The sequence below is a fragment of the Heterobasidion irregulare genome (assembly GCF_000320585.1).
Source record: "Heterobasidion irregulare TC 32-1 unplaced genomic scaffold scaffold_03, whole genome shotgun sequence".
NCBI classification, from domain to species: domain Eukaryota; kingdom Fungi; phylum Basidiomycota; class Agaricomycetes; order Russulales; family Bondarzewiaceae; genus Heterobasidion; species Heterobasidion irregulare.
This window is the reverse complement of record NW_009258199.1, coordinates 3,354,605-3,377,104: the sequence shown is the minus strand read 5'-3', so window position 1 is coordinate 3,377,104 and position 22,500 is coordinate 3,354,605. Positions and strand designations below refer to the sequence as shown.

The 22,500-nt window shown below is 50.4% G+C and overlaps 6 protein-coding genes across 6 annotated transcripts; 2 read left to right on the top strand and 4 right to left on the bottom strand.

Annotated features, from left to right (window-relative positions):
- Positions 1-1,025: 1,025 nt before the first annotated feature.
- Positions 1,026-3,527, bottom strand: HETIRDRAFT_426075 (uncharacterized protein; the record flags this gene model as incomplete). Its single annotated transcript, XM_009546258.1, has 9 exons — positions 1,026-1,305; positions 1,387-1,781; positions 1,870-1,927; positions 1,989-2,103; positions 2,313-2,436; positions 2,478-2,579; positions 2,636-2,753; positions 2,934-3,181; positions 3,255-3,527. The coding sequence occupies 9 exons, from the start codon at positions 3,525-3,527 to the stop codon at positions 1,026-1,028; spliced, it is 1,713 nt and encodes a 570-aa protein (XP_009544553.1).
- Positions 3,528-3,566: 39 nt separating this feature from the next.
- Positions 3,567-3,869, bottom strand: HETIRDRAFT_109218 (uncharacterized protein; the record flags this gene model as incomplete). The annotated part of the gene is made up of 1 exon (XM_009546257.1): positions 3,567-3,869. One exon carries the CDS (start codon positions 3,867-3,869, stop codon positions 3,567-3,569), a length of 303 nt encoding a protein of 100 aa, XP_009544552.1.
- Positions 3,870-4,562: 693 nt separating this feature from the next.
- Positions 4,563-5,057, bottom strand: HETIRDRAFT_243930 (uncharacterized protein; the record flags this gene model as incomplete). The annotated part of the gene is made up of 3 exons (XM_009546256.1): positions 4,563-4,655; positions 4,730-4,857; positions 4,922-5,057. Coding segments are annotated over 3 exons (357 nt in total), but the record flags the coding sequence as incomplete, so codon positions are not given.
- A 2,987-nt stretch (positions 5,058-8,044) lies between these two features.
- Positions 8,045-12,652, bottom strand: HETIRDRAFT_458382 (uncharacterized protein). The gene is made up of 8 exons (XM_009546255.1): positions 12,154-12,652; positions 11,535-11,894; positions 11,294-11,482; positions 11,120-11,243; positions 10,145-11,071; positions 9,889-10,095; positions 9,221-9,840; positions 8,045-9,167 (listed from the first exon to the last, which is right to left on the bottom strand). The coding sequence occupies exons 1-8, from the start codon at positions 12,495-12,497 to the stop codon at positions 8,285-8,287; spliced, it is 3,654 nt and encodes a 1,217-aa protein (XP_009544550.1). The 5' UTR covers positions 12,498-12,652; the 3' UTR covers positions 8,045-8,284.
- A 722-nt stretch (positions 12,653-13,374) lies between these two features.
- On the top strand, positions 13,375-16,887 carry HETIRDRAFT_109221 (glycoside hydrolase family 2 protein; the record flags this gene model as incomplete). The annotated part of the gene is made up of 16 exons (XM_009546254.1): positions 13,375-13,573; positions 13,628-13,746; positions 13,805-13,852; positions 13,911-14,083; positions 14,138-14,147; positions 14,204-14,578; positions 14,635-14,779; positions 14,841-14,996; positions 15,053-15,208; positions 15,262-15,511; positions 15,591-15,779; positions 15,842-15,935; positions 15,998-16,069; positions 16,122-16,193; positions 16,248-16,283; positions 16,333-16,887. The coding sequence occupies 16 exons, from the start codon at positions 13,375-13,377 to the stop codon at positions 16,885-16,887; spliced, it is 2,649 nt and encodes an 882-aa protein (XP_009544549.1).
- Positions 16,888-17,965: 1,078 nt separating this feature from the next.
- On the top strand, positions 17,966-21,868 carry HETIRDRAFT_157976 (oligopeptide transporter). The gene is made up of 24 exons (XM_009546253.1): positions 17,966-18,237; positions 18,286-18,416; positions 18,480-18,497; positions 18,572-18,742; positions 18,792-18,882; positions 18,946-19,251; positions 19,314-19,458; positions 19,513-19,594; positions 19,653-19,663; positions 19,724-19,787; positions 19,841-19,904; positions 19,972-20,036; positions 20,094-20,132; positions 20,190-20,202; positions 20,267-20,460; positions 20,531-20,641; positions 20,696-20,758; positions 20,815-20,913; positions 20,965-21,042; positions 21,102-21,190; positions 21,259-21,369; positions 21,425-21,491; positions 21,546-21,620; positions 21,679-21,868. Exons 1-24 carry the CDS (start codon positions 18,039-18,041, stop codon positions 21,718-21,720), a joined length of 2,328 nt encoding a protein of 775 aa, XP_009544548.1. The 5' UTR covers positions 17,966-18,038; the 3' UTR covers positions 21,721-21,868.
- The last annotated feature ends 632 nt before the right edge of the window (positions 21,869-22,500 follow it).

Below are 22,500 nucleotides of genomic sequence, written 5' to 3'. Positions count from 1 at the left end.
TGACCACAACGTGCAGCACCGAGGAATTATCAAAGAAACATAGCACCAGCATGGCCCAAATTTTGCTTACCTGGGTCCTCAGTAAAGACAGTGGGTTGCTTTCTTGGCCTGTCGCAAGGGATTGACTAATTTGGGCTCGCCTCTGCATAGCTGTATCAGCACCCATTGTCGGAATGATGTCTCTGGAAAAGATAAAAGATCTAATCAGTGCATTTGGGGCTTTTTGATCCTGATATGGGTGCTCGCCGCTCGCTTTGCTTAGGTGCACTCAATATGAAGCTCTCTGATGAAGACATCAAGTACTTGGAGGGTGCCTATAAGACTGTCCCTATAATCAAACAGTCTTGATTTGTTGTATCCCTGTCCGGAATCGGAATGACATGTTTTGATAAGGATATGATAGTGCATCTCACATTTACTACTGGGATGCCAAAATTGTCATGAGGATTGGAAGGAAGCGAGTCAGTACATTTGATTGTGGAATGTTAAATCATGGAGGGTTGCGCATTAGAAAATCATAGTGTTTAGATGGTGGAAGTGAAGACAATCGATAGACAGAGATTATGCTTATTATCTATGGATTTAGACCAGTGCTCATCATTACAACAATGAATGTCGGAGTGAAGTTTATGCCGCTGTGCTCGCAACCAATGAAAAAATAAAACATGGTCATTGCTCCCTCTGACTGTTCAATACAGACATGTTGTTCTCCATGTCAACTATTTTTGAAGACAGATACAAACAATTTTCAAACACTAGCAATTTACCAACTGACAAGTTTCTTACTCAAATCCTTTTTGGCATACCTTGACCATCTACGCTAATGCTTTCTCGCTCACATCCATCCACTCCTTCCTTTCCATTGCCTTTTCATGATCTTGCTCTAGAACAATATCAAACCGATGCCCAGCCTATACTCCATGGCAATAGTCCCAGTCATACTCTGATCCCTGCTCGGTCTCCGACCAGAACGAGCGCAAGCCGAGCACCTCGCCAAACCCAAATGACATTATATTACTCATAGCCTATTTATCCTCGTGTCCATGATCGCAATCCCTGAGCTCCTGGAGTGCCTTGCCATGCACATACTCGTGCCGAGAAAGGTTTTGCAGGATAGCCCATTGTTCTGCATGCTCAGCTTGAGGCCACCTCAAGTGCACCTTGTAGTACACCTGGCGCAGACCGACCGCCTCGGGTCCAAGTGTCCGCGATTGTATACCATGCCTTGTGTGCGCGTACTCTGGGTATAAGAGACTCACAAGCAAGTCCCAGTCATTGCGGTCATTTGAATGGTGGCCAATCGATCTCCCATTCACCATCACATATAAGTCAGTATTGACCTATTCCGTGAAGTGTCTTCTCGCAACTTCATACAAGCTGGTTCACTTTGTCTTTGCATTGTCTTCATGGCTCCCACTATCTTCGTGGATCTCTCCATCTTTGTCATAGTTGTCGTCATCATTGTCGCTCTCGTCAATTAGTTCATCGGCAGATGTATAGCCCATTTCCAACTCTTTTTCCTTAGCAGCTGTGAGTAGCCCAGGCAGAAGGTCCTCGGCATAGCTCCTGAGGCAGATGAGTCGATTGCCTGCCCAGTTACACAACTCTTTGATACAGGACCTGATGTGGCGGCATCCAATTTGCCAATGTTGGCGGGACGTGAGGGCAAATAAGGCAACTTTGACGTGATCAGGAAGATGGGTACAAATCCGATGGCTGGTAGGAGGGATAGGTACGGCGTGCTGAGAGGTGCCATGGTTGAGTAGGACAAGAGCGTGAGTCTAGTGGCAATGCTGGTTTGCTTTTCACACTTCAATGGATGGGATCCTCCATTGTCGCAGTCTGAAAGAAAGCTATCGGATGGCTTACGCTTGTTCTGGGATGTGCTGGAAGGTGATTTGGTGGCACAGACAGTGGTACTTGGGGCCTGTCTGCCACTTTCATGAAGGTTAGAGGTCAGTCAAAAGTCAGGACATATGCTCACTCACAGTGTAGGCAGTTGCACATCTTCAAGGTCGGCGAGGTAGACTGGGCGGTAACAAAGAAAGTTGTTGAGAAACACGAGAGCTGCACTGAAGAATTCTTTGTGTCTGCCCAAGCTGTCTGTAAGTGGAAGGATGGGGAGTCCGTGACGTAATATTCAGTGAAGCAGGCTATATAGCACTTGGCTACTGCCACAATGTGGCTCTGGGAGGCATCGAAAGATATTGGCAAATGTCGTATTTTCTGTCGGCATGGCATGCTTGCCAAAGAACATAAGATGCTGGCAACGGTTGGCTATCCATTGTGCATTGTCTTGTGTGCTTATGCACTGGCCGCTGGCAGGCCTATGATATGTACCCATGCAATGGCCAAATACAGCTTTTTTGACTCGAAGTGTTGTTCTGAGGCGTGGCTCTGTGGCACAGCTGCTTTCGTTGGCGAGCGCTCTTTGACCTGTCACTTGCTAGCCAATGCTCGAAAATGTGAAGACGCACCATATGAGAGTTTGTCATCCAAGCTCGCCAATCCATACGTCCCTGCACCAGTGGTTCCTTGTGCTTCCATGATCCTTCCTTCCGCTTTGCCTGGTACTCCGCCTGCCGCACATGAATCGACGCCATGTATGCAATTGCCATGCAGGGCCATGGCTTACCTTGAACCTTATGTTTTCCATGCAGCTTTCATTCTCACCAAATGGCTTGAGGCGAGGATTTGCTATCAGACATTGCGACGATGCGCAACCCTCGCACGCATCGAGGAGATGGGTGGTACTACAATAGAAGGAAATACATCCGAGACATCCCACCCAGCTTTTTTCGCCACAGCTGGTGTGCCATACAGCCACCCTATACGCCCACCCCGTCACACACCGATGTCGTGCCGGGCGCGTCAGCCTTGCGCTGGGCTGGGCTCATGGTACTTCACACGCGCATTCCAGAACGGATACCGACCAGGGCTCAAAAAGTCCCTGGCCATCTTCTCCATCCTCCGCAGGGCCACATACACCATCGTTGCACCCGCACGTACGGAGCGCGCGGCATACTCCGCGAGCTAGTCCCGGTCCCCGAGCACAAGCGCGGTGTTTGAGCACCAGCAGGTGCAACTGCGTGTTTTGCACGCCCTCTGCCTCGGGGACGCGAGCACGGCCAGTAGAGGCATGGTCAGGTGGTCGTTGGGCAGCGTGGCACCGCCACCACGGCTGCTGTCGTCATTGTTGTCGAGCAGGTGCTCCCATTGCAGGATCTGCGTCCGCCACCACAGGGTCCACACACGCAAAGCCATAGCTGGTGTGCAGGAACTGCTGGCACCGCGTGCTCGGGAGTGGGTGGGGTGATAGATGAAGTGCACTTGTGGTTGATCCTTGATGTGAGATTGCCGATGGTGGTGACAGGGTGCCATGCATCGGTCGCCATCTCCAGGGCAGCCATGTGCAGATGTTGGGTCATATCAAAGTTATTCATCTGCCAAATCGCAAAGAGCTGCAGCACGGCCACACTGTATATGTTGGACAGTGCAATGTATGCCACATGGTCATCTTGTGACATGCATGCAAGTGCCTTGGCAATCGTGTCATTGCACTGGAGCTAGGAGTGGTAGGCGCCCGGGACGACAAGGAGCGGGCGCTCGGAGACAATGAGCTCCTCTACTGCGATCGTGCAGGTTGCATACATGCCGATGCCTGTGCCTGGCACAGGCCCAAGGCAGTTGGCGGGGGACATCAGCGCTGGGGTGGGCTGCAGAAAGCCGGGTTGGGAGAGGATGCACTGTGTCGTGCCACCTTTGAGAGAGGGTGTGGCATGTGGCCTGCCTGCAGACGAGCTTGTGTACACTCCAATGCCTTTTTTGGCAGTCTTGGCTCTGGTCATCAGCGCAGGGATAGCGAGCATGCATGAAGCTTAACGAAGCGCCTGAAAACAATAATGTGCACAATACATCTTGAGGGGGGGCCGTTTGGCAAGGTTTTTGAGGCCACACTGGGCACATGCTGATTGGCGGCCTGGGATTGATATCGCGGGTCAATAAGCGCCAATAGGAGGAAGCATTACAATGCAATGCTGTGACTTGGAACTCAGCCTGGCCCCGACACTTCTCGGGGCAATGCCAGCTCCAGCTTTCAAAATGGCCATTGGCCACAGGCGCACGATTTATTTCTGCAGTAAAAGCGGAAACATGAACTGGGGGCATGTGCGACTAATACGTACTGGCCGAGAAGAATGTGTGCCTCGTATCTGTCTCGACTGCCACATCCTGGAGACAGCCAAGTCAACTGGAAGGCAAGCGATGCTCTCTCTAGGTTTGCGCATGCACGTGCACATTTGCTCATTATCACACACAGTACAGATAGCACCTAAGTGTGTCTGCAACGTGAAAAGTGGGCAAGAAGAACCAGATGCGCAAAGGCGCTTGCTTGCTCGCTCGCACGTCACCATCGGCAGGAAAAGAAAATATCATGCATTGGGGAGGGTGATGGCACTGGCTGCGTACACAACGTCGTCAACACGGGTGCGAAAGGCGGTCCAGTGGGTGCTGCCAGCGAGGAGGAGGGTGCCATGGTCGGCAGCGGCATCAGGGGCGAGGTTGAGTCTGAGGAAGGGGTTTGTGGTGGAGCGATAGTACGCAAGGTGGAGGGCCTTGAAGATCTGCAGTGGGGGGAGGATGAAGAAGAGAAAACGCTTCAGGATTGCATGGGTGGAAGGCTCAGCATGGGAGACGGGCGCATGGTGATGATGTCTGTGTCGCGGACAACGGTGTCAGTAAGGGCGAGGGCGAGAATGATCTTGACCTTTGGCAAGGTGATGTAGGCATACATGGTGACATTCTCCATGGAGTAGAGGAAGCCAAGGTAGCACTCTACCAACTTTGGCATGGCGGTGACTGGATCATGCATGTCACATCAGCGCTTCAGCAGGCAAAAAAAAAAAAAAAAAGGGGCGCACACTACGCTCATTGACAATGTCGAGGCTTGTGTATGCAATGTAGTGGTACTTGAGGAGGTTGTCGTGCCTTTGAGAGAAGGAGCGGACAAGGATGGGGTGGTTCTGTGGGGAGATGAAGGCGATGGCTGCAAGGCCAAGGTGGGGAGCCATGCTATCATGGCGTGGTCTCGGAGGCCAAAATCTGGACTGCGTGCAGTCTCGGCTGGACTGTGTGGTGCAACAGAGACTGTGTGGGGTGACAACAGTATGATGACTGTGCGCCCGTAATCTGCGCTGGCTCTTTCCCGATGCTGACTAAACTGTGTCTCTGGGTTACAGAATACCCTCAACATCACAAACAATTACATATCTCTAGATTCCCTTATCCAAATAATAAAATTAGGGTATAATTTAAAAGGTAGTGTATGTAGGGGCATTTTATTATTTCTGCAATAAAAATGAAAGAACAATTGTGGACTAGAGACTGGGTTTTTTAAGGTTTGCCTTTAATTCTGTATTTTGCCTGTAACATCTTCAGTAATCCATGTCTACTAATGAAAATCTCAGGATACCATTACAAATACCTTTTAAGCCTATTGAATCAGACAGAATTGTGTGCAACTTCAAATTTGATTCCCAAAACCCAGACTGTGTGAAGCACAGTCTGGTCATAGGGGGTAAACTGTTTAAATCCATATTTATTAAATCCCTGATTCAATCTCACAGCTTCTGGGCCTCAAGGTTGCATCAGGGTATGAGGTTTACAGGCCATATTTTTTTTGCATTTATAGCAGCACTGAATTGGCAACACAGTAGTTTTGGAGATCCATAGACTCAAAAGTGTTGGTAATACTACTAGTGATGCAGAGTCTGTGTGTCTATTGTCCACATCCTTGTATGGATAGTCAGGTGCATTAATGATACATTCCCTAGAGTTGTGGGCCATCTGCGATGGCTGCATGTTGCCTGTGATAGCTGCTAGTCATCTGTGACAGCCTCATGCTCAATCTGTCATCTGAGTACCTTGCCCATTGTCTTTGATGGACACATAGTATCTGAGAGGGCTGCATGTTGTCTGATATGGATACCAGCTGTCTGAGATGGCTACATGCCACCTGCAATAGCTGCCAGTTGTCTGCGATACCCATATGGGCTGTCTGTGATGGCTGCATAGTATCTGAGATGTCTGCGTGTCATCTGAGATGCATGTAAGTTGTCAGTGATGACCTTGACCTGCCTGCAATAACCTAAGGTCATCTGAGACATCTGTGTGATGTCTGAGATGGCCGTACACAGTCTCAGATATCAGTGTGTTATTAGAGAAGCAGGTCATCTGCAGCAGCCATACACTATCTCAGACGTCTGTATGCCATTAAAGCAGCAGGTCATCTGCAACAGCTGTACACTGTCTTAGAGTTCTGTGTGTTATTAGACAAGCAGGCCATCTGTGGTGGCTGCATGCTGTCTTAGACGTCCACATGTTGTCTGAGATACAGGCAGGTGCACAATGCATTCATGGCCACCAGCAGATGTGACCTGTAGGGCATCCCTATTGTCAGTGATGGCCTCATTCTGCCTGCAATAACCTAAGGTCATCTGAGACATCTGTGTGTCATCTGAGACGACCACATATGGTCTCAGACATTGGCATGTTATTAGAGAAGCAGGTCGTCTGTGGCAGCCACACACTATCTCAGATGTCCACATGTCATCTGAGATGTAGGTCATCTATAGTGGCCAAATATTGTCTCAGATGTCCACATGTCACCTGAGATGCAGGCAGGTCATCAATAATGGCCTCATCTTGCCTGCAATGACTGCTGGTCATCTGAGACATTCACATCTTGTCTCAGATGCACACAGGTCATCACTAATGACTGCATCCTGCCTACAATGACTACCAGTTGTCTGAGACATCTGTGTGTCATCTTAGATGTCCCTGTATTGTCTGAGACACATGCAGATCGTCTGTGACAGCTGCACACTGTCTCAGATGTCTGTGTGTAGTTAGAGAAGCAGGTCATCTGTGACAGCTGCACACTATATAAGATATCTGCTAGTTGTCTGAGACATCGCCATGTTGTCTGATGGCTGCATGCTATTTTGAGATACACACAGGTTGTCTGTGAGGGCTGCACACTGTATAAGATATCTGCCAGCCGTCTAAGAAGTCCAAGTATCATCTGAGATGCATATAACTTGTCTATAAAGGCCACACACTAACTGATGTTCACATGTCATCTAAGATGCATGCAAATGGTCTGCATAGTGTCCGAGACAGCTACATGTTGTCTGAGATAACTGACAGTGGTCTGCAATGGACACACAGTATATGAGACATCTGAGACAGCTATGTGTTGTCTGAAACCTCCTCATTTGCCTTCTAGACTAGTACCATGTCTGACTCCTTGCCTGCCTCCTTACCTGTCTCCTCACCTGACTCCTCACCTGCCTTCTCACATGTCTTCTCACCTGTCTCCTCACCTATCTCCTCACCTGCCTCCTCGCCTGGCCTCTCACCTGCCTCCTTGCCTGGCCTCTCACCTGCCTCCTCACCTGCCTCCTCACCTAGCCTCTCACCTAGCCTTTCACCTAGCCTCTTACCTAGCTCCTCACCTCCCCAACATCTTAGATTTTTTTTGTCTCATCTACCATCCGCCTATCACCTCTTATAACCTAACTTAGCCAAGCTGATACACAGCTGACATAACGAGCCTGTTCAGCCATAGACAGGCACATCATGTCAGCTGTGTATTGGCATCAATGGCTTCTTCACCTCTTAATGGCCTCTTTAGCCCTGCTATACCCCTATCCTATCCTGAACCTTCTAGCTTTTGAGGTTAGAATTGAACCCTTAATTCAATCTCACTGCTTCTAGGCCTCAAAGTTGAAGCAGGGTATGAAGATTATGAAAAAGATTTTTTTGCATTTATAGCTGCATTTAATTGGCAACACAGTAGTTTCAGATATCGGTGGACTCAAAAGTGTCAGTAATACTACTAGGAGTGGGAATAACCCTAGGTTAGAATTCACATAAATCTGTCCTATCTAGGAATATATTTTAAGACTATGCTTATATTAGACTCCATGGGACTTGGCCATCTTAGATTGGATTTTTACCAGGCCTCAAAGTTGAATCAGGGTATGAAGATTACAGAATATTTTTTGTATTTATAGTTGCATTAAATTGGCCATACAGTAGTTTCAGATATCAGTGGACTCAAAAGTGTCAGTAATACTACTAGGAAAGTCGACCACTTTCATTGCCAACCACCCTAGAGAGTACATCCCGCAACTACGTCCATGACCTGCTGATGTCCCTTGCTCGCTAAAAACCAATACTGTACACATTTGGCGGCAATACCTCAGAATGCATCGCTACCCTCTCACATCCTACCAGAAAGACCACGGCTCTTCACCTGCGCCTGCTCTTCGTCCATGAGACCTACAGCCGAAATCTCGTGGAACTGCTCCATATCTTCCACCGCCTGCGTGTCCTCCAGCTCCCACCCCATCCATGCCTGATCCACGTTCCGCGCTTCTCGTTCGCAATCCCCAGACGACGGAGTCGATATCGACGCCCCCGACTCGTCACCCTCATCCCGCGACGTCGACCGAGACATCGCATCATCGTCTGCGTCGATAGAATCATCACCGTCGCCCCGTTCAGCAGAAGAAGCCGCCTTCCGGGTATGCGTTAACACGAAGTCCTCGTCCTCCTCGTCGAATTCCAGCGTCATGCGCCCGAGGTCCCCACTCATGCCAAGCGTACTATCTGACCTCGCAATCAGCCTCGGAGAGCGGACCTTCCCAATCTCGCGCCGAAGCCGGACCAAGCCGTCGCTCATCCCGTCACTGATACCGGCAGCCATGCGCTGTACAGGCAGCGGGCTTCTGAACGAACTCGGCTTGGAGCCAGGCGTGCCGTTTGGAAACATAGGGATGACGGGTGGAGACGAGGGATAGACCATGTCGCTTGAAAGCGCCGACGAAAGGGGCTCATCGAAGGACGAGGAGGGACGTCCGATTTCAAGGGGAGAATGAAGCCCTTGAACAAAGGCCTCGCCGTTGTCCGTGGAGTACGCGCTGATCTCAACCTCTCTGCGCACCTCAATCTTCGTAGTAGGAATGTCGAAGTGATATCGTCGAACGAGCGCGTGGTAATCCTCGCCGAGAGCGTGGAAAGAAAATTGATGCGATAGATAGACAGACCTCGGGAGTATGAATGACGATTGAGAGCATGTTAGCAGTTCCGCGTGCGATAGCCAACTTTCCGCCAGTATGAGTAACGGCTATCGTCGAAAGACGATGGTAGGACTCACTTAGAACCCTGAACCGCATCCCGACTACCTACGAAAGTTTGGTACTCTTTCAGCGTGCGCTTGAGCTCTGGCCAATCGTATTCCCGTCTTAAATTCCACGTCGCAACGTCAACCTCGCGCGCCGAAAGCTCCACAGTCCTTTCCATCATCTTCGTCAGTCCGGAAGTCCTCACGTTCTGCCCTCCCGTAGTCGGTGGTGGCGCATTTATCCAATTGAAAGGCGTTCTCGTAGGAAGAGAGATACTCGTGCCTCCCAAACCAGGAATGGCTCCGGGAACAATGAGGCTGTGATCATTAGCACGGAGGTCGATGAAGAAACGACGCAAAGACAATGTTCCGTCCGTCTGATCAAATAACAACATGTCTTGATAGTTCTTTGGCCGATAAGGACGTAGCGGTGGAGAGAGGGGCTCAGATTTGTGAGAAGGCGATGAATGAGCAGAGGTTGTCGTAGTTGGCGAGGTAGGTTGCACAGTTTCCACAGGCAGAAGCCTAGGCGGAAGCGAGTGGTCGCCCGACTTGATGAAAATGAAGCTCAGTCGACCCAGGGTTGGGTCAACAGACGAAGCACGCGGCGCACGCAATCTGACAATTGGAGATAGGCTAGTAGACAGCGGCTGCTATGGTATGGTCAGCGTTTATGCTCAGTGATGGGAGACCTCGCTCACCAATTCACCCGAGTTTGCGACACGACCATTGATATGACTTCTTTCGTCTGGCTTCCCTCCGTAAGGGTTCGTGGCGAAGATGTGCACGGTGCGCTTTCTTGAGCCGATTGCCACCCATCTTCCGTCCGAAGCCCAGTCGATGTCATCGACCACTGCAGACGTTCGGCCACGACGAAGGTCGTAAATATGCCATGGTGCACGAGCACTCTTCCCCAGAGAGTCAATAACGCGTGCGTCCATTGAGCGCATGACTCACCTCCGTGCTGCCACGACGACTGTGAAGCGCGTCGTCGGCGTCGCGCAAACCTTGCAAAGCTGGCGGCCGTATCTGGAAAACTTTGATCGTCTGGCCATCTTCAGGCACGATCATGAGTGAACCCCCATCAGACGAAAACCGGAGCGCAGACACAGAGTGACACTTGGATACCATGAACTCCGCAACCACAGCGGGTTGCGGCATGGACGTCGAAGGGGTGGATAACAGCGAACGTAAGTCCAAAATGGTAACATAAAAACCCTTCGTGTCGTCAGTAGGAGTCAAAAGCGGCGCGGCGTACGCCTTGCTCCGACCAGCCAAAGGCTCGGAGTCTTCGCCAAGATCAACAACAGCACGCACAGCGCCAGCGTCACCAGTCTCATTCTGCGAGTGCCGCTGCTCATGAGAGACGCTGCTCGCTGGTGCGCTGCGTGAAAAAAATGTGTTGCTTGCAGGAGATGCGCGATGCATGCTCACTTGCGCTTGGTCGCCGGACATGCGCGTGCGCGCGGCAGAATACGCGACTTCACCAAGCGTTCGAAGTCCGCTGAGAACATTGCCGCCCACGCGAAGCGCAAAAGTACTGATGTCGGCTTGGGAGAGACTCTTGGTGTCGTCCCTGGAAGGCTTGCGAGTGCGTGGGCGTGTCGACAAGGGAGTGGCTGTCGGAGAATCCGGTCGAGGTGGAGGAGACGCATATGCAAGAAGGCGGTGGGAGAGCGCAAAAACGGCCTTGGGCTGATCTGGCGGGAACGTGTCGGAATCTACAGGATTGTCTTGTAATACATCGGTATCTTTGTTTATGTTGTGATTGAGAGGAGGAGATTGAGGAGGAGAAAAAAGAGTAAGGGAGGAAGAGGAGATTATAGATAATGTCGTCAGTGTACAAGCCGAAAGAATACGAAGTGTCGCTGGATTTGTTGTGCTCTGCTGAACATTTAGCGATATCGCAGACGAGAAACGATAGCAACGTACAATGATTATAAAGTTTGCATTTGATGAGAATGATACAAGGCCATGAAAAGAACGTCGCTTGATGACATCGTGACGCAACAATGAGTATATAATGAATTCGGGCTCGCTGTGTGGCCGACTCGCACTAGGAGCAACTTAGCATAGTGCGAAAGAGAGCCCAAAATTGTAACGTACATGACACCCATCAAAGGCCTGTCGTGCAAGAACTCGTCTGCCTGAGTAGAATCAGGAGATGGCAGGATCGCCGCAGCCGATACAGTTCCCCAATCCGCCGTGGTGATGTTGAGGAGTTCGTCGATGGAGTCGAGGGCCGTGCAGTCCCAGATTTGCAAGCCCGTTCGGTAACCGAGCAGGAGCAGACGCCTACGGTAGTCTGTCAAGACGAGTGCGTACATACCGTATCTCTGATACTGACCTAGTCTGATCCATGTCACGATGGAGCAGGGTATCCCACTTAGACCAAGTGATCTCCTCTGCATCACCTCCAGGGTACCGTGTTCGTGTCCTTACTTGTCCAACGCGCTCATCCTCATTATCGTCGAGACTGAAAATATCCTCCGCCGTGTGAGCTCCCTCTCTCCGAGGATGACGATCCTCTGTCCCCGCGGTTCGATGTCGTCTATCAGAGGGGCTGGAAGGCGTCATGAAGCTGCCAAAAGAGACTGGGCGAGACACGCGTGGAGGGGAGGGTGCCGCGGAAGGGATGGGAATGGAGATCGACGAGGGAACATAATTGCGCATCGTTCGTGAAAGGCCCTCAAGTCGAGTGGAATGTCTGTGGTGGTAGCGTTGTCAGTGGTAAGGAGTGACTCGAGTATGGGAATAAAGGAGAGCAAGCTGTATCGATTCAGCGAGGAGCACACGTGTTGCAAAGTCGGGAGACGGACTGCGAGATGGATATAGAAACCAATCGAAAAAACGCTCGCCTCGGTCAGGTCGCGAGGCAAACACCAAATGGCGACCGGTATACGTCAAGCGGTGTGTGCACAGAAGCAAGGACTAAGAAGATACGAGTGTAAGCGCAAGGAACTCACCGAGCAAGTATTGGTGACCTGACGTGTCCAGACTCCTTCAATGAGTCCACTTGCTGGGCAGCGGGAAGTGGAAGGACCGGATCATCCTCCGCATCCGAGGACTCCACTGGTTCATAGAAACCCTGTGTCGCACCTGTAGCCGGCTCCCCAACGCGCTCGATATCGGGGTCGAAGGCAGATACAAGCTGGGGGGATTCCAGTAGTTCCGGATCAAAATCTAAGACAAGGGATGGCGAACGAGGCATGGCAGGCGGCGTGTCATCGAGCTGGGAAAGAAGAGAAATTGCAGAGGTAGACTTTGAGTTGTGTTTGCGAGAGGCATTGCGTGGGTTCCTAGATGGCATTAAACGGGGAGATAATGAACGAAGATAAAGCTCAAGACCAAGTGTGGGGTCAGAAGGGCCGTGCAAATAAATATGAGGAAAAAGGGTTCACGAAGATGGCACGATAGATATCCAAAGTAGCAGAGAGTATAGAGAGAAATAGAGCGATTCGTGCGATGAGTGTGTTGGTTAGCAGCAAGCAGCAAGAGGACGTGCGCCAGATCCGACTGCATGACTCCAGTCTCGTCCCAAGCTTCCCTTTCTGGGAAAATCGTCATCATCACGTAAGCCTTCCCCAGCCAGATCTCCCGAATCGTTTCCCGCTCTGCTCCTTAGGGCGCTGAAAGGCGCTGCTGAAATTGTGAACAGCTTGTTAGAAGACTTACAGGGATCGGTGCCAGACATCTACCGAGCAGTATTGATTGCTTCTCCTCCAGGTATCCTTCTGCCCAGTCTTCGGATGCCATATAAGTGATCTTTTCGAGTCCACCAGGAGTCCTGTGCTAGGCACACATATGAGGAATGATCTGAAGAGGCGATATCATGACGGGCGGGCCGATAAGAGAGGGTTTAGGGTATATCGCGTTGAAGGATAGTGAGAAACTGCACTACGCAGCATGGGAAATCGTTCTCCGTCGATACGGCATGCAAGCAGCATAATCACAAAATGTACATGCTCACTTTTTTTTCCTGTCGGAGCTGGTCGAATCAAAACCATACGGCCAATTCCAGCTGCTCATGACGAGGCAGCAAACACCGGAATAACATCGGCAAAGGGCACCTGGTCATGTCCAGAGTACGTTCCCACTCTCGTGTCATGTGTCGATCAGTCTGAAAATGCATATAAGTAGGATCCCGGGCAGCGAGATGCGAGCTTGCTCGCCGCTACTGCAAAACAATGACGGCGAAAATCATCGACATCGATAAGGGTTGGCAGTGGAAGGAACGCGATCCCTCTATCTCATCTGTACTCGACGAGTCGGCGCGTGGCGGATGGCATAATGCACACGCGTTTCCATCCGAGATACACGTCGAGCTTCTGAAGGCGAAGCTGATACCTGACCCGTACGTAGAGTTCAACGAACACAAGGTCCAATGTACGTGACTTCTCCGCATATTCCTCGACTCGACTTTACTTTTTCAACCATAAGGGATCGGTATGAGAGAATGGCTTTATATAACGTCATTCTCCCTTGGAGAAGTCTTTGAACATGCACAGCATCTTGAAATCGTATTCGAGGGTCTTGATACGTTCGCCGATGTGTATCTTGTGAGTTTCATTGGCAATGAACGAGTCATCGCTGACCTCAAGTGTTCATCTACATAAGAATGGAGCAAACGTCTTATCTTCGGATAATCAATTTCGTACCTATAGGGTACGTTCTTCTCGGTTTGCAGCGACGCATGGTACACTAACGACGATATATGCTTTAGTTGGACATAGAAAAGAGCGCCTTGAGAGAACAGAACATCCTGTTATTGCACTTCAAGCCCGCATATTTGATCGGCAAAACACTCGAAGAGGAATTCGGACGCGTCCGCGCGGGATCGTGTAACCTCGGTGATCCAAGCCGCGTCTATGTTCGAAAGGCACAATACGACTGGCGGTAGGTCTCATTTTATCCTCTCAGTGTGATCAGCTCGTCACTGTTCTCTCTCAGGTGGGATTGGGTGAGCTTTAACCGAACCTGTTGAGTGGCCTTCGCTCCCTAAATGCTGTTCCGTAGGGCCCTGAACTCATGACTGTGGGGCCGTACCGACCCATTCGATTGATCGCACACACGACTCGTATTCAATTCATTCACACTAAAGCTCTGGTCTCATCCGACCTCGAGCCTTCGTTTTTGCTTGACCTCGTGCTGAAAGGACACACCTCCTTAGCTGACACCGCCCGCGTGACCATCACGGACACGGTGTCGGGGGATGTGATTCGGTCAGAGAACGCTAGCCTTATTTATGCTGACGGCGGGGTGCCCAATGGAACGAGCCTATCGGAGGATATCGTGCATTGGGTGTTTCAAAAAGACGAAGTGGCGCTTTGGTGGCCGGTCGGCTATGGAAAGCAAGCACTGTATCAGGTCGAAGTTGTTCTGTTAAACAACGTGCGTGGCTTCCTCGCATACACCCATACACCTGGACTGATCCATCTCGAGGATAGGGTGGAGACGTCCTCGACATCAAAACGCAGAACATCGGCTTCCGGCGCATCAGGCTCATACAGGAGTCCCTCCAGCACGCTGATCAATACGGTAAAGGGTCGACGTTCCTCTTTGAGGTCAACAACGTTCGAATGTTCATCGGTGGTCTGTTTTCAGCTCCTTTCGCTTGCTGTTGGATTTGACATGGAGAAATCATTACATACAGGCTCCAACTGGATTCCTGCTGATAATTTCCTCACCCAAATAACAGCTGAACGGTATCGGAGTTGGCTCACCCTTCTACGAGACGGCAATCAGAACATGGTTCGACTCTGGGGCGGCGGTGTGTATGAGCCTGACGTCTTCTATGATATCTGTGACGGTGCGGTATTTTTGACATCTCTATGGTATCTTTGTTTGGACTGAAACCTTTCTCAGAGCTTGGCATTCTCATCTGGCAGGACTTCCAGTTTGCGTGTGGCATATACCCTGCACACGAGGGATTTGTAGAAAACGTGCGCCAGGAAGCAGAAGATAATGTATTGCGATTACGCCACCACCCATCCCTAGCTCTCTTCTGCGGCAACAACGAGGGTGAGGGCCCTTTCAGCTGAAAACAACTGCCGCGATCGCTTATTCTCATACAGATTATCAGCAGATTCTGCAATGGAGGGTTGAGACAGATCTTCCTGCCCGTATACTCTACGAGACTGTCTTGCCGTCCGTTGTCGAGAGCCTTACTTGCCCGCAGGTGCCATATCATCGGGGGTCGCCTTACGGCGGAAAGGGATGGGATACCTCTGATCCTACCATAGGTGATGTACATCAATGGGATGTGTGGGGCGGCAAAGAGTTGCTATGGCAGAAATATGATGAGATGGGTGGTCGTTTTGTCAGGTAAGATTCAGTTCTCACTCTGCCATTCTTCGCATGCTTGTCATTGATCTGTTTCGTCTATCTCTCTCGTGACACGCAGCGAGTTCGGGATGCCCAGTATGCCTGCATTGTCGACCATCGACTACTGGATGGGATCTATGCGTGACAATCAGAAGGAACGATACGCTCAAGCGCCTATCATGGGACAACATTGTCGTGCAGGTCAGCACGAACGGCGGTTTGCTATTCCTATGAACGAGAGCTTCCGCTTGACAAGCGACCTCGAAACGTGCGTGGTGACTAATATCCAGACGCCTCGGATCACTCCGCTGAAGGCATCGATGTTCTCAGGCATGTCTATAACACACAGCTTATGCAGTCAGAGGCTGTCAGCTATGCTTATCGTGTTTGGAGGAGGGAGTGGCGGGGGAAAGGAAAGGAATACGTACGTCCTCCAGACTTCCAATTTCCATTTTACGGCAACACTCAAATATTTCATTCTTTCAGACTGGAGGCGTCATTGTCTGGCAACTCAACGACTGCTGGCCTGTTACTTCGTGGTCTATTGTCGATTATTTCGTGAGTGATGTCACTACTCTCCCTGGCGTCAATTGAACATCTTGCATATTAGCTACAACCAAAACCGGTTTATTATACCATTGCGCGAGAGCTGAGACCCATAAGCGTTGGGATCCTGCGCTCAGTAGGTCAACCACGGCCTCATCTGTCTCACATTCTGATGCTATCAAATGCACAGGTCACCAAGAATAGAGAGACCGACCGCCCAAAACAGGTGACTTTCTTTTGACTTTGACTGGACTTGATTCTGATGGATATGACAGTTCTACGAGTTTGGCGCTTTCCAAACGAAAGAAGCAAATATCTCAATATGGAGCGCCAACTCCACCTTGATCTCGCAGAAATTGCGACTCGTATTATCATTCCACGACCTTGCGTCGTCCTGGATGGAAACACGTTCAAGCATTGTCACTCTTCTTCCAAACCAAAGCACGGAGCTCTTAGTTGTTCACGTCCCAACTCCAGCCGCCGATCCAGCGTCTGGAGCATCGGTCGTGGCCTCCGCCAAGCTGGTGGATGACGCCGGAATCGTCGTTGCGCGATATGCCGATTGGCCACAGCCCTTCAAACATCTGAACCACCTTGGGAACACGGGCCTCAGAGTTGAAGTATCCGGTGAACAAATCCGAGTTAGCGCCAAAAAGCCGGTGAAAGGGGTAGTGCTAAGTGTCGCTGGAGACGCGGGGGAAGATGTCAAATGGAGTGATAACGCGCTGGATATTGTACCTGGAGATGACCAGACCATTGTTGCAAAGGGGCTCGGCGGACGGGGTGTCGTGGCAGCATGGTTGGGAAATGAAAGAGCGATGTCTGTGTAATACTGGGACCATACGTCGTAGTACGACATGGAGAAGCATGCGTTCGATATCGAGTATCGTACTGAACACCATGCTGATGTCCGTGCGCATGAGTGGTTGTCATCATGCTGCCGGCGCGCCAGTCGTGCCTCTCACGATCGATCGTACCGCGACTCACAAATTTTGCGGCTGGCGGCTAGTACTCTCTAGTACTTCCACTGAGAACGCTCACAAGTTGCGACCTGGCCTCCCTCTATGTCTTCACTAATCTGCGGACCGTCTCGGCTGTGATATGGAGCGCAAACCATGTCAATTCTGATCTGTTCCGACATGCATTACGAGTCTGCCACGCCCGCGCTCCTGGCGTACTTTTGGTATGCTTCGTACACTTTCGTACACTGCTTTTAGTAAAGGACACTTCCAACATTGTTCCTAGGCGGCATCTCCTGAGATCCCGATGCATACGTACCTGACTGAATTATATAGCACCCACGCGGTGTGCTGAGCGCTTTGATAGCGCACTTGGCAGTAGGCGAAAATCTGCATCAAAAAGTAGGGACCTACATCACAACTCATCAGGCTTTAAGACTCCTGTCAGCTTGGAACCCTGATAAAGTTGCGATGTGGCCCGCCATCCGAATTTCTTCCAGACCGGCGCTCGCTCGCCATCCCTGGTTCCGTTTGGATCATCTCCAACCGACCCGTGACCGGTGACTCTCCAAGCCGACTGTATCGCCTTTCGCCTGCAAATGACCACGGACTGCCCACTGCACACGTACGGAAGTCGTGTCGTTGGCAGTTTGCGGTTTACAGTAAGGTGCAACAGGTTAGCCATTCGCGCAATCGCTGACGGAGAGCGCCCCTGTTCTGATTTAATTTTGTCCCTGTATCGCGGGGATGTCGGCTCGCCGCAGTAGGCCCATATATCAGTCATATATCCTTCCAATCTCCTTATCGACCTGCTCGCGAACATTGAAGCACATGGAGCCGTTTACCAAACTCGCGCCGGAGGCCCCACGTCGGTATCTCAACGCTGTATGTACGCACCGTGATGCGATCCATAAAGCCCCTTCCCGCCGTCATGCTCCCTAAGAGTCGGCTTCTGCCCCTTCTCATCCCTTGGTCCTTCCCCTCCTGCCTAGAGAGCTGGGATAGACTGGACACGCGAGAGTATGTCTACTGCCCCTGACGCTCCGACGAGTCCCTTCAAGGAGAAGCCTCCTCTCAGTCCGACAGGATCTGTTGAAGAACAGAAATTGGGATATAATGACACCAAGGAGCAGAGTGTTCACGGCCCAGCGGACGTAGATGAGGTGTTCGAGGATGTTAGGACAATCGATCTCGATGAGACTGGGAACGAGAGACCTATCGGTGCGTTGTTTCCAACTTTCTTGGGTTCTGTCCTAATGATGCGTGTAGACACGGAGCAGGACTATGCACTACGTCTAATCTCACTTGAAGACGATCCGACTCTTCCTGTGTTTACGTTCAGGTCGATGTTCCTTGGCACCGGTCTAGCATGTTTCGGTGCAGTTCTTGGACAGCTTTTTGTGCGTTATACGTTCATTCTGGATATCCACGGTCTCCACTGACAGCTTCTCCAACTACTACAGTATTTCCGTCCTCAGACTGTAAGGCTCGCTTGAACAATGCTAACTGGTGCTGGCTAACCACTCTTTCCTCATGTATCGTCGCACCGTCTTAGGTCACCGTCAGCAGCCTTTTCCTTCAGATTATCGCCTTCATACTTGGTAAAATTCTGGATCAAGCCATTCCAGGCCCTGGAGTCTCCGCTAAGATCAAGACAAGAGATAACGCTTTCTGGCGCTTTATGAACCACGGACCTTTCAACCTGAAGGAGCATGTTGCAATCACGGTACGTATGCGTACATGACTTCTTTACTTCGCAATACTTATCATACTAGATCATGGCCTCAACGGCCTCCGACTCTGCACTGGCGATTTCAATCTTCGCCGCTCAAGATCTGTATTACAACGTCAGACCCAATGCCGCAGGCCAGTACACAATCTTCTCTACATCTCTTGGCCACTTTTCTTAACTCGTTGCATTGTTTACAGTCGGCATTTTCACTCTTATTGGATCACAACTCATCGGTTATGGTCTTGCGGGCCTTGCGCGCCAATACCTTGTGTACCCCACCTGGGCCGTCTATCCGCACATCATCCCACCTGTCCAGCTCTTCGACGCCATGCATCGTGGGCAAGGTTTGTTCCTCCAGAAGAAACGCGTACGATTCTTCTGGACCGTTTTTGTGGCGATCTTCATTTGGGAGTGGTTCCCTGAGTACATTGCGCCGACTCTGACGGGAGTTAGTATCTTCTGCCTTGCAAATCGGCATAGCGCTTGGTTCACGAGGATATTTGGTACGTGCGAAATTCCTACCGACTTGATTTGTTCCTATTTTCTCAGGCAATTGGGCTTTTAGGTGGTGCTGCGGGTAACGAAGGGCTCGGAACGTTTGCTCTCTCATTCGACTGGAACTATGTCGGTAGTGGAGGCAGCGCCATTGGATCTTTGTTCACTCCCCTCTCGACTCAGATGTCGCTGTATGCTGGATGCGCGGTTTGCATGTGTGTTCACCCTCATTCATCACCTATCACGCAAATTGTTGATTGTGTTTCTAGGATCGCGTTCTGTGCCTGCTATGCAAACAACATCTGGAACGCCCAGAATTTCCCATTCTTGACCCAGCTGCTGTACTATGAGGTAAGGTACATCTGCTCGCGATCATGCCGTGGGGTTTTCTAATATTGCATGTTTCTAGAACGGAACCGAGTGAGCTTCTGCGTCTTGATAGAGTTTTCGAATGTCTGACATGTCCGTCCGACATCTTAGGTACGATCAATTGAGGATTCTGAACGACGACTTCACGCTTAATAGCACAAAGCTCGAGATCGAGGTTCGTCGTCCGTCTGTCCACTTTATTAGTTGGTACTGATCGCTGAATACTAGGGCCTCCCTTGGTACGCAGCATCGCAGTTGCTCTACAAAGTCAGTCGAACGATGTATATCGGGGGTCAGTTGTTTCATCAAAATTGTTCGAGACGAATGCTCAAACATCATCTGACCGCGTGTCCTTTTAGCCGCTGTGACGCATTTTGCCCTCTGGCACGCCAAGGATGTGTGGGAGATAGTCAAGAATGCTTCAGTATGTGGAGATTTTGCATCTTCGTGTTGACTTTGAATACTTAGGCTTACTTTTCAGACCCACGAGTGTGATGATGCCCATTACAAGAAAATGAAGGTACGTCGAGTTGTACGCCCATCCTTTCGTCTGTTCACTGAAACCTCGATCTCCAAGGTTTACAAGGAAGGTACTGTCTTTCAATTGATGTTTTGCTAGCAGCCAGTTGATTAACAACCTGTTTAATCCTGAAGTCCCTTGGTACTGGTATGGTGGCATCTTTATCATTTGCTTTGCCATAGCACTGGGAACATCTTACGGTGCCAAGTCGGGCATGCCTTGGTGGGCTTTGATTGTTGCTCTCATCATTACTGCGGTCTTTTTGCCGGTCATTGGCACATTGTACTGCACCGTTGGTTATCAGCCGTCGATCGAGAATTTAGTCCAGGTGAGTGAAACTGATATATACACCACACCTCTGGGCATCCCTCTCACGACATCTCATGGGTTATTCGTAGATGGTGGGCGGTGCTATTATCCCAGGAAAGCCCGTAGCAAACATGTACTTCACGTTGTATGGTTACCAAACGTACACTTTGACCTTGAATCTACTTCGGGACCTCAAAATGGTTTGCTTTTCTCAATTGCACTATTTTTGGCCTGACCTTCTCATTGCGTGACAGGGTCAATACACGAAACTTCCTCCTCGAGCCACTTTCGCGTTCCAAACAATGGGCGGTATAATTGTTCGTCTGTCTCATTCATGCTTCGATGCAGCATCAAGTTTATGCTTGTGTTTCAGGGAGGCTTGCTCAACTACGCCATCATGAAGAGTGTTCTGGCTTCTAACCGGGAGATCTTGTTGGACGTTCAAGGAACCAACGTTTGGTCTGGGCAGCAGGTAGGTGACATCTCTTCTTTGCACTCTAATTCTGTTCAATAGTTCGCGTAGGTTCAATCATACAACAGTGATGCCATTGCCTGGGGCGCACTCGGGAAACCCCTTTATACTCCAGGTTCACGCTACGGAGTATGTTCCACGCCCAACGGTCCCCCACAAATTACGCCACTGATGACTTGTGGCGATAGTTCGTTCCGTGGATGATTATCGCCGGTTTGGGTTTCCCAATCCCAACCTATTTACTTCACAAGAAGTATCCCAAATTCGGATGGAACAAGTGAGTACAATGCAACGTCCATGATATCTGACCTCAATGTGACTCATTGTCCGATGTTTCTTTTCAAGGATTTTCACGCCAATATTGGTGGCCGAACTAGGATTTCTGTCCGTTGGTATCAATTCCAGTGTCTTCACTTCCTTCCTTGTTGCCATCTTCTCCCAATGGTACCTTCGCAAGTAAGTAGAGAATTGGCTTGCTTTTAGCCGAGACTGATCTATGTTCTTCGCACAGATACCGCCCGAGATGGTTCCGCAAGTATAACTTCCTTCTCAGCGCAGCGTTGGATGGCGGTACTCAGGTGAGCTTCTGTCTGCGAACAAGATTGAGTGTATAACATGAACCCTTCAATCAGGTGATGGTTTTCGTCTGGTCGTTCGCTGTCGGAGGGGCTTCTGGCAACGCTGTCGATTTTCCCAACTGGGCCCTTGTCAGTGCCAAAATTCTTATATCAAGTTTTTGCGTTGACCGACTGCTCTCATTCCCAGAATCCCAAGGGTAACCCAGACTATTGTTTGCGGCTTACATGAGTGGCTTTCTGTTCGCGTGAGTCGATTGTTGAGCGATTTTTTTGGGGTTATTATGCCGGCGGACGCCTGGATCTATGTCCATGTCTAAGAGAAGTACACAAGTAGCATTGAAGCTACAGGAGAAACTGTAATTGGTTCCATTCAGTGCATGTGCAGCCTTGCTGAGTGCGTGGGTGGTTACTACAACATTGAGCTAGTCAAGGGTCGCAAGGATCGAAACTGCCTTTACTAGCGACTGTCGGCGGCGGCACAAACAGGCCCTTTCTAGAGTCTAGTTGACACTCGGAACGGTGGATCCATATGGAAAGCCCGTTGCATGCTGACGATGCTGGCGGCTAAGCGCTAAGACCTAGCCCAACGCGCCGGGAAGGCGCCAAAATAAACTCATTCTTAGAGTTCCCACGTCTTGCCCATCTTTTCCTGGTGCACTCCACTTACATTGGCACACCTTTCAGCGCCGTCCGCCCTGTGCGGGTCAGTCCAATACTACAGGGGATAGCGCTTATTTGCGCAAATATGATGCGACTCCTCACCTGATTCCCCGCTGCGCGAGGATCATGGAGCATAAACAGCGTTGAGATAGCCAGTTCCACCATTGCGCGTCGATTCCGCCATTTGAACGTCGGATGAAGATCGTGTGCTCCCGAACATTCCCAGTCTCCTTGCGCCGCATCCGATTAGATTCCGAGTCTCGGATAGAGATCGACGCCCAAAAGCGCTTGGGTGTTTTCTTCCAGCGCGTCCTCATGCTTCTTGCCATTCACTGCGTAACTTGTGATC

Bases quoted from the DNA above. Each gene is read 5' to 3' on its own strand.
- HETIRDRAFT_458382 (XM_009546255.1), bottom strand. From the start codon at position 12,497: ATGCCATCTAGGAACCCACGCAATGCCTCTCGCAAACACAACTCAAAG. The intron at 11,483-11,534 runs GTCAGTATCAGA...AGACTACCGTAG, and splicing joins CGTGACATGGATCAGACTAG to GCGTCTGCTCCTGCTCGGTT. The intron at 9,841-9,888 runs GTGAGCGAGGTC...ACCATACCATAG, and splicing joins TCGCAAACTCGGGTGAATTG to CAGCCGCTGTCTACTAGCCT.
- HETIRDRAFT_157976 (XM_009546253.1), top strand. From the start codon at position 18,039: ATGTCTACTGCCCCTGACGCTCCGACGAGTCCCTTCAAGGAGAAGCCT. The intron at 19,788-19,840 runs GTTCGTCGTCCG...GCTGAATACTAG, and splicing joins GCACAAAGCTCGAGATCGAG to GGCCTCCCTTGGTACGCAGC. The intron at 21,370-21,424 runs GTAAGTAGAGAA...TTCTTCGCACAG, and splicing joins TCCCAATGGTACCTTCGCAA to ATACCGCCCGAGATGGTTCC.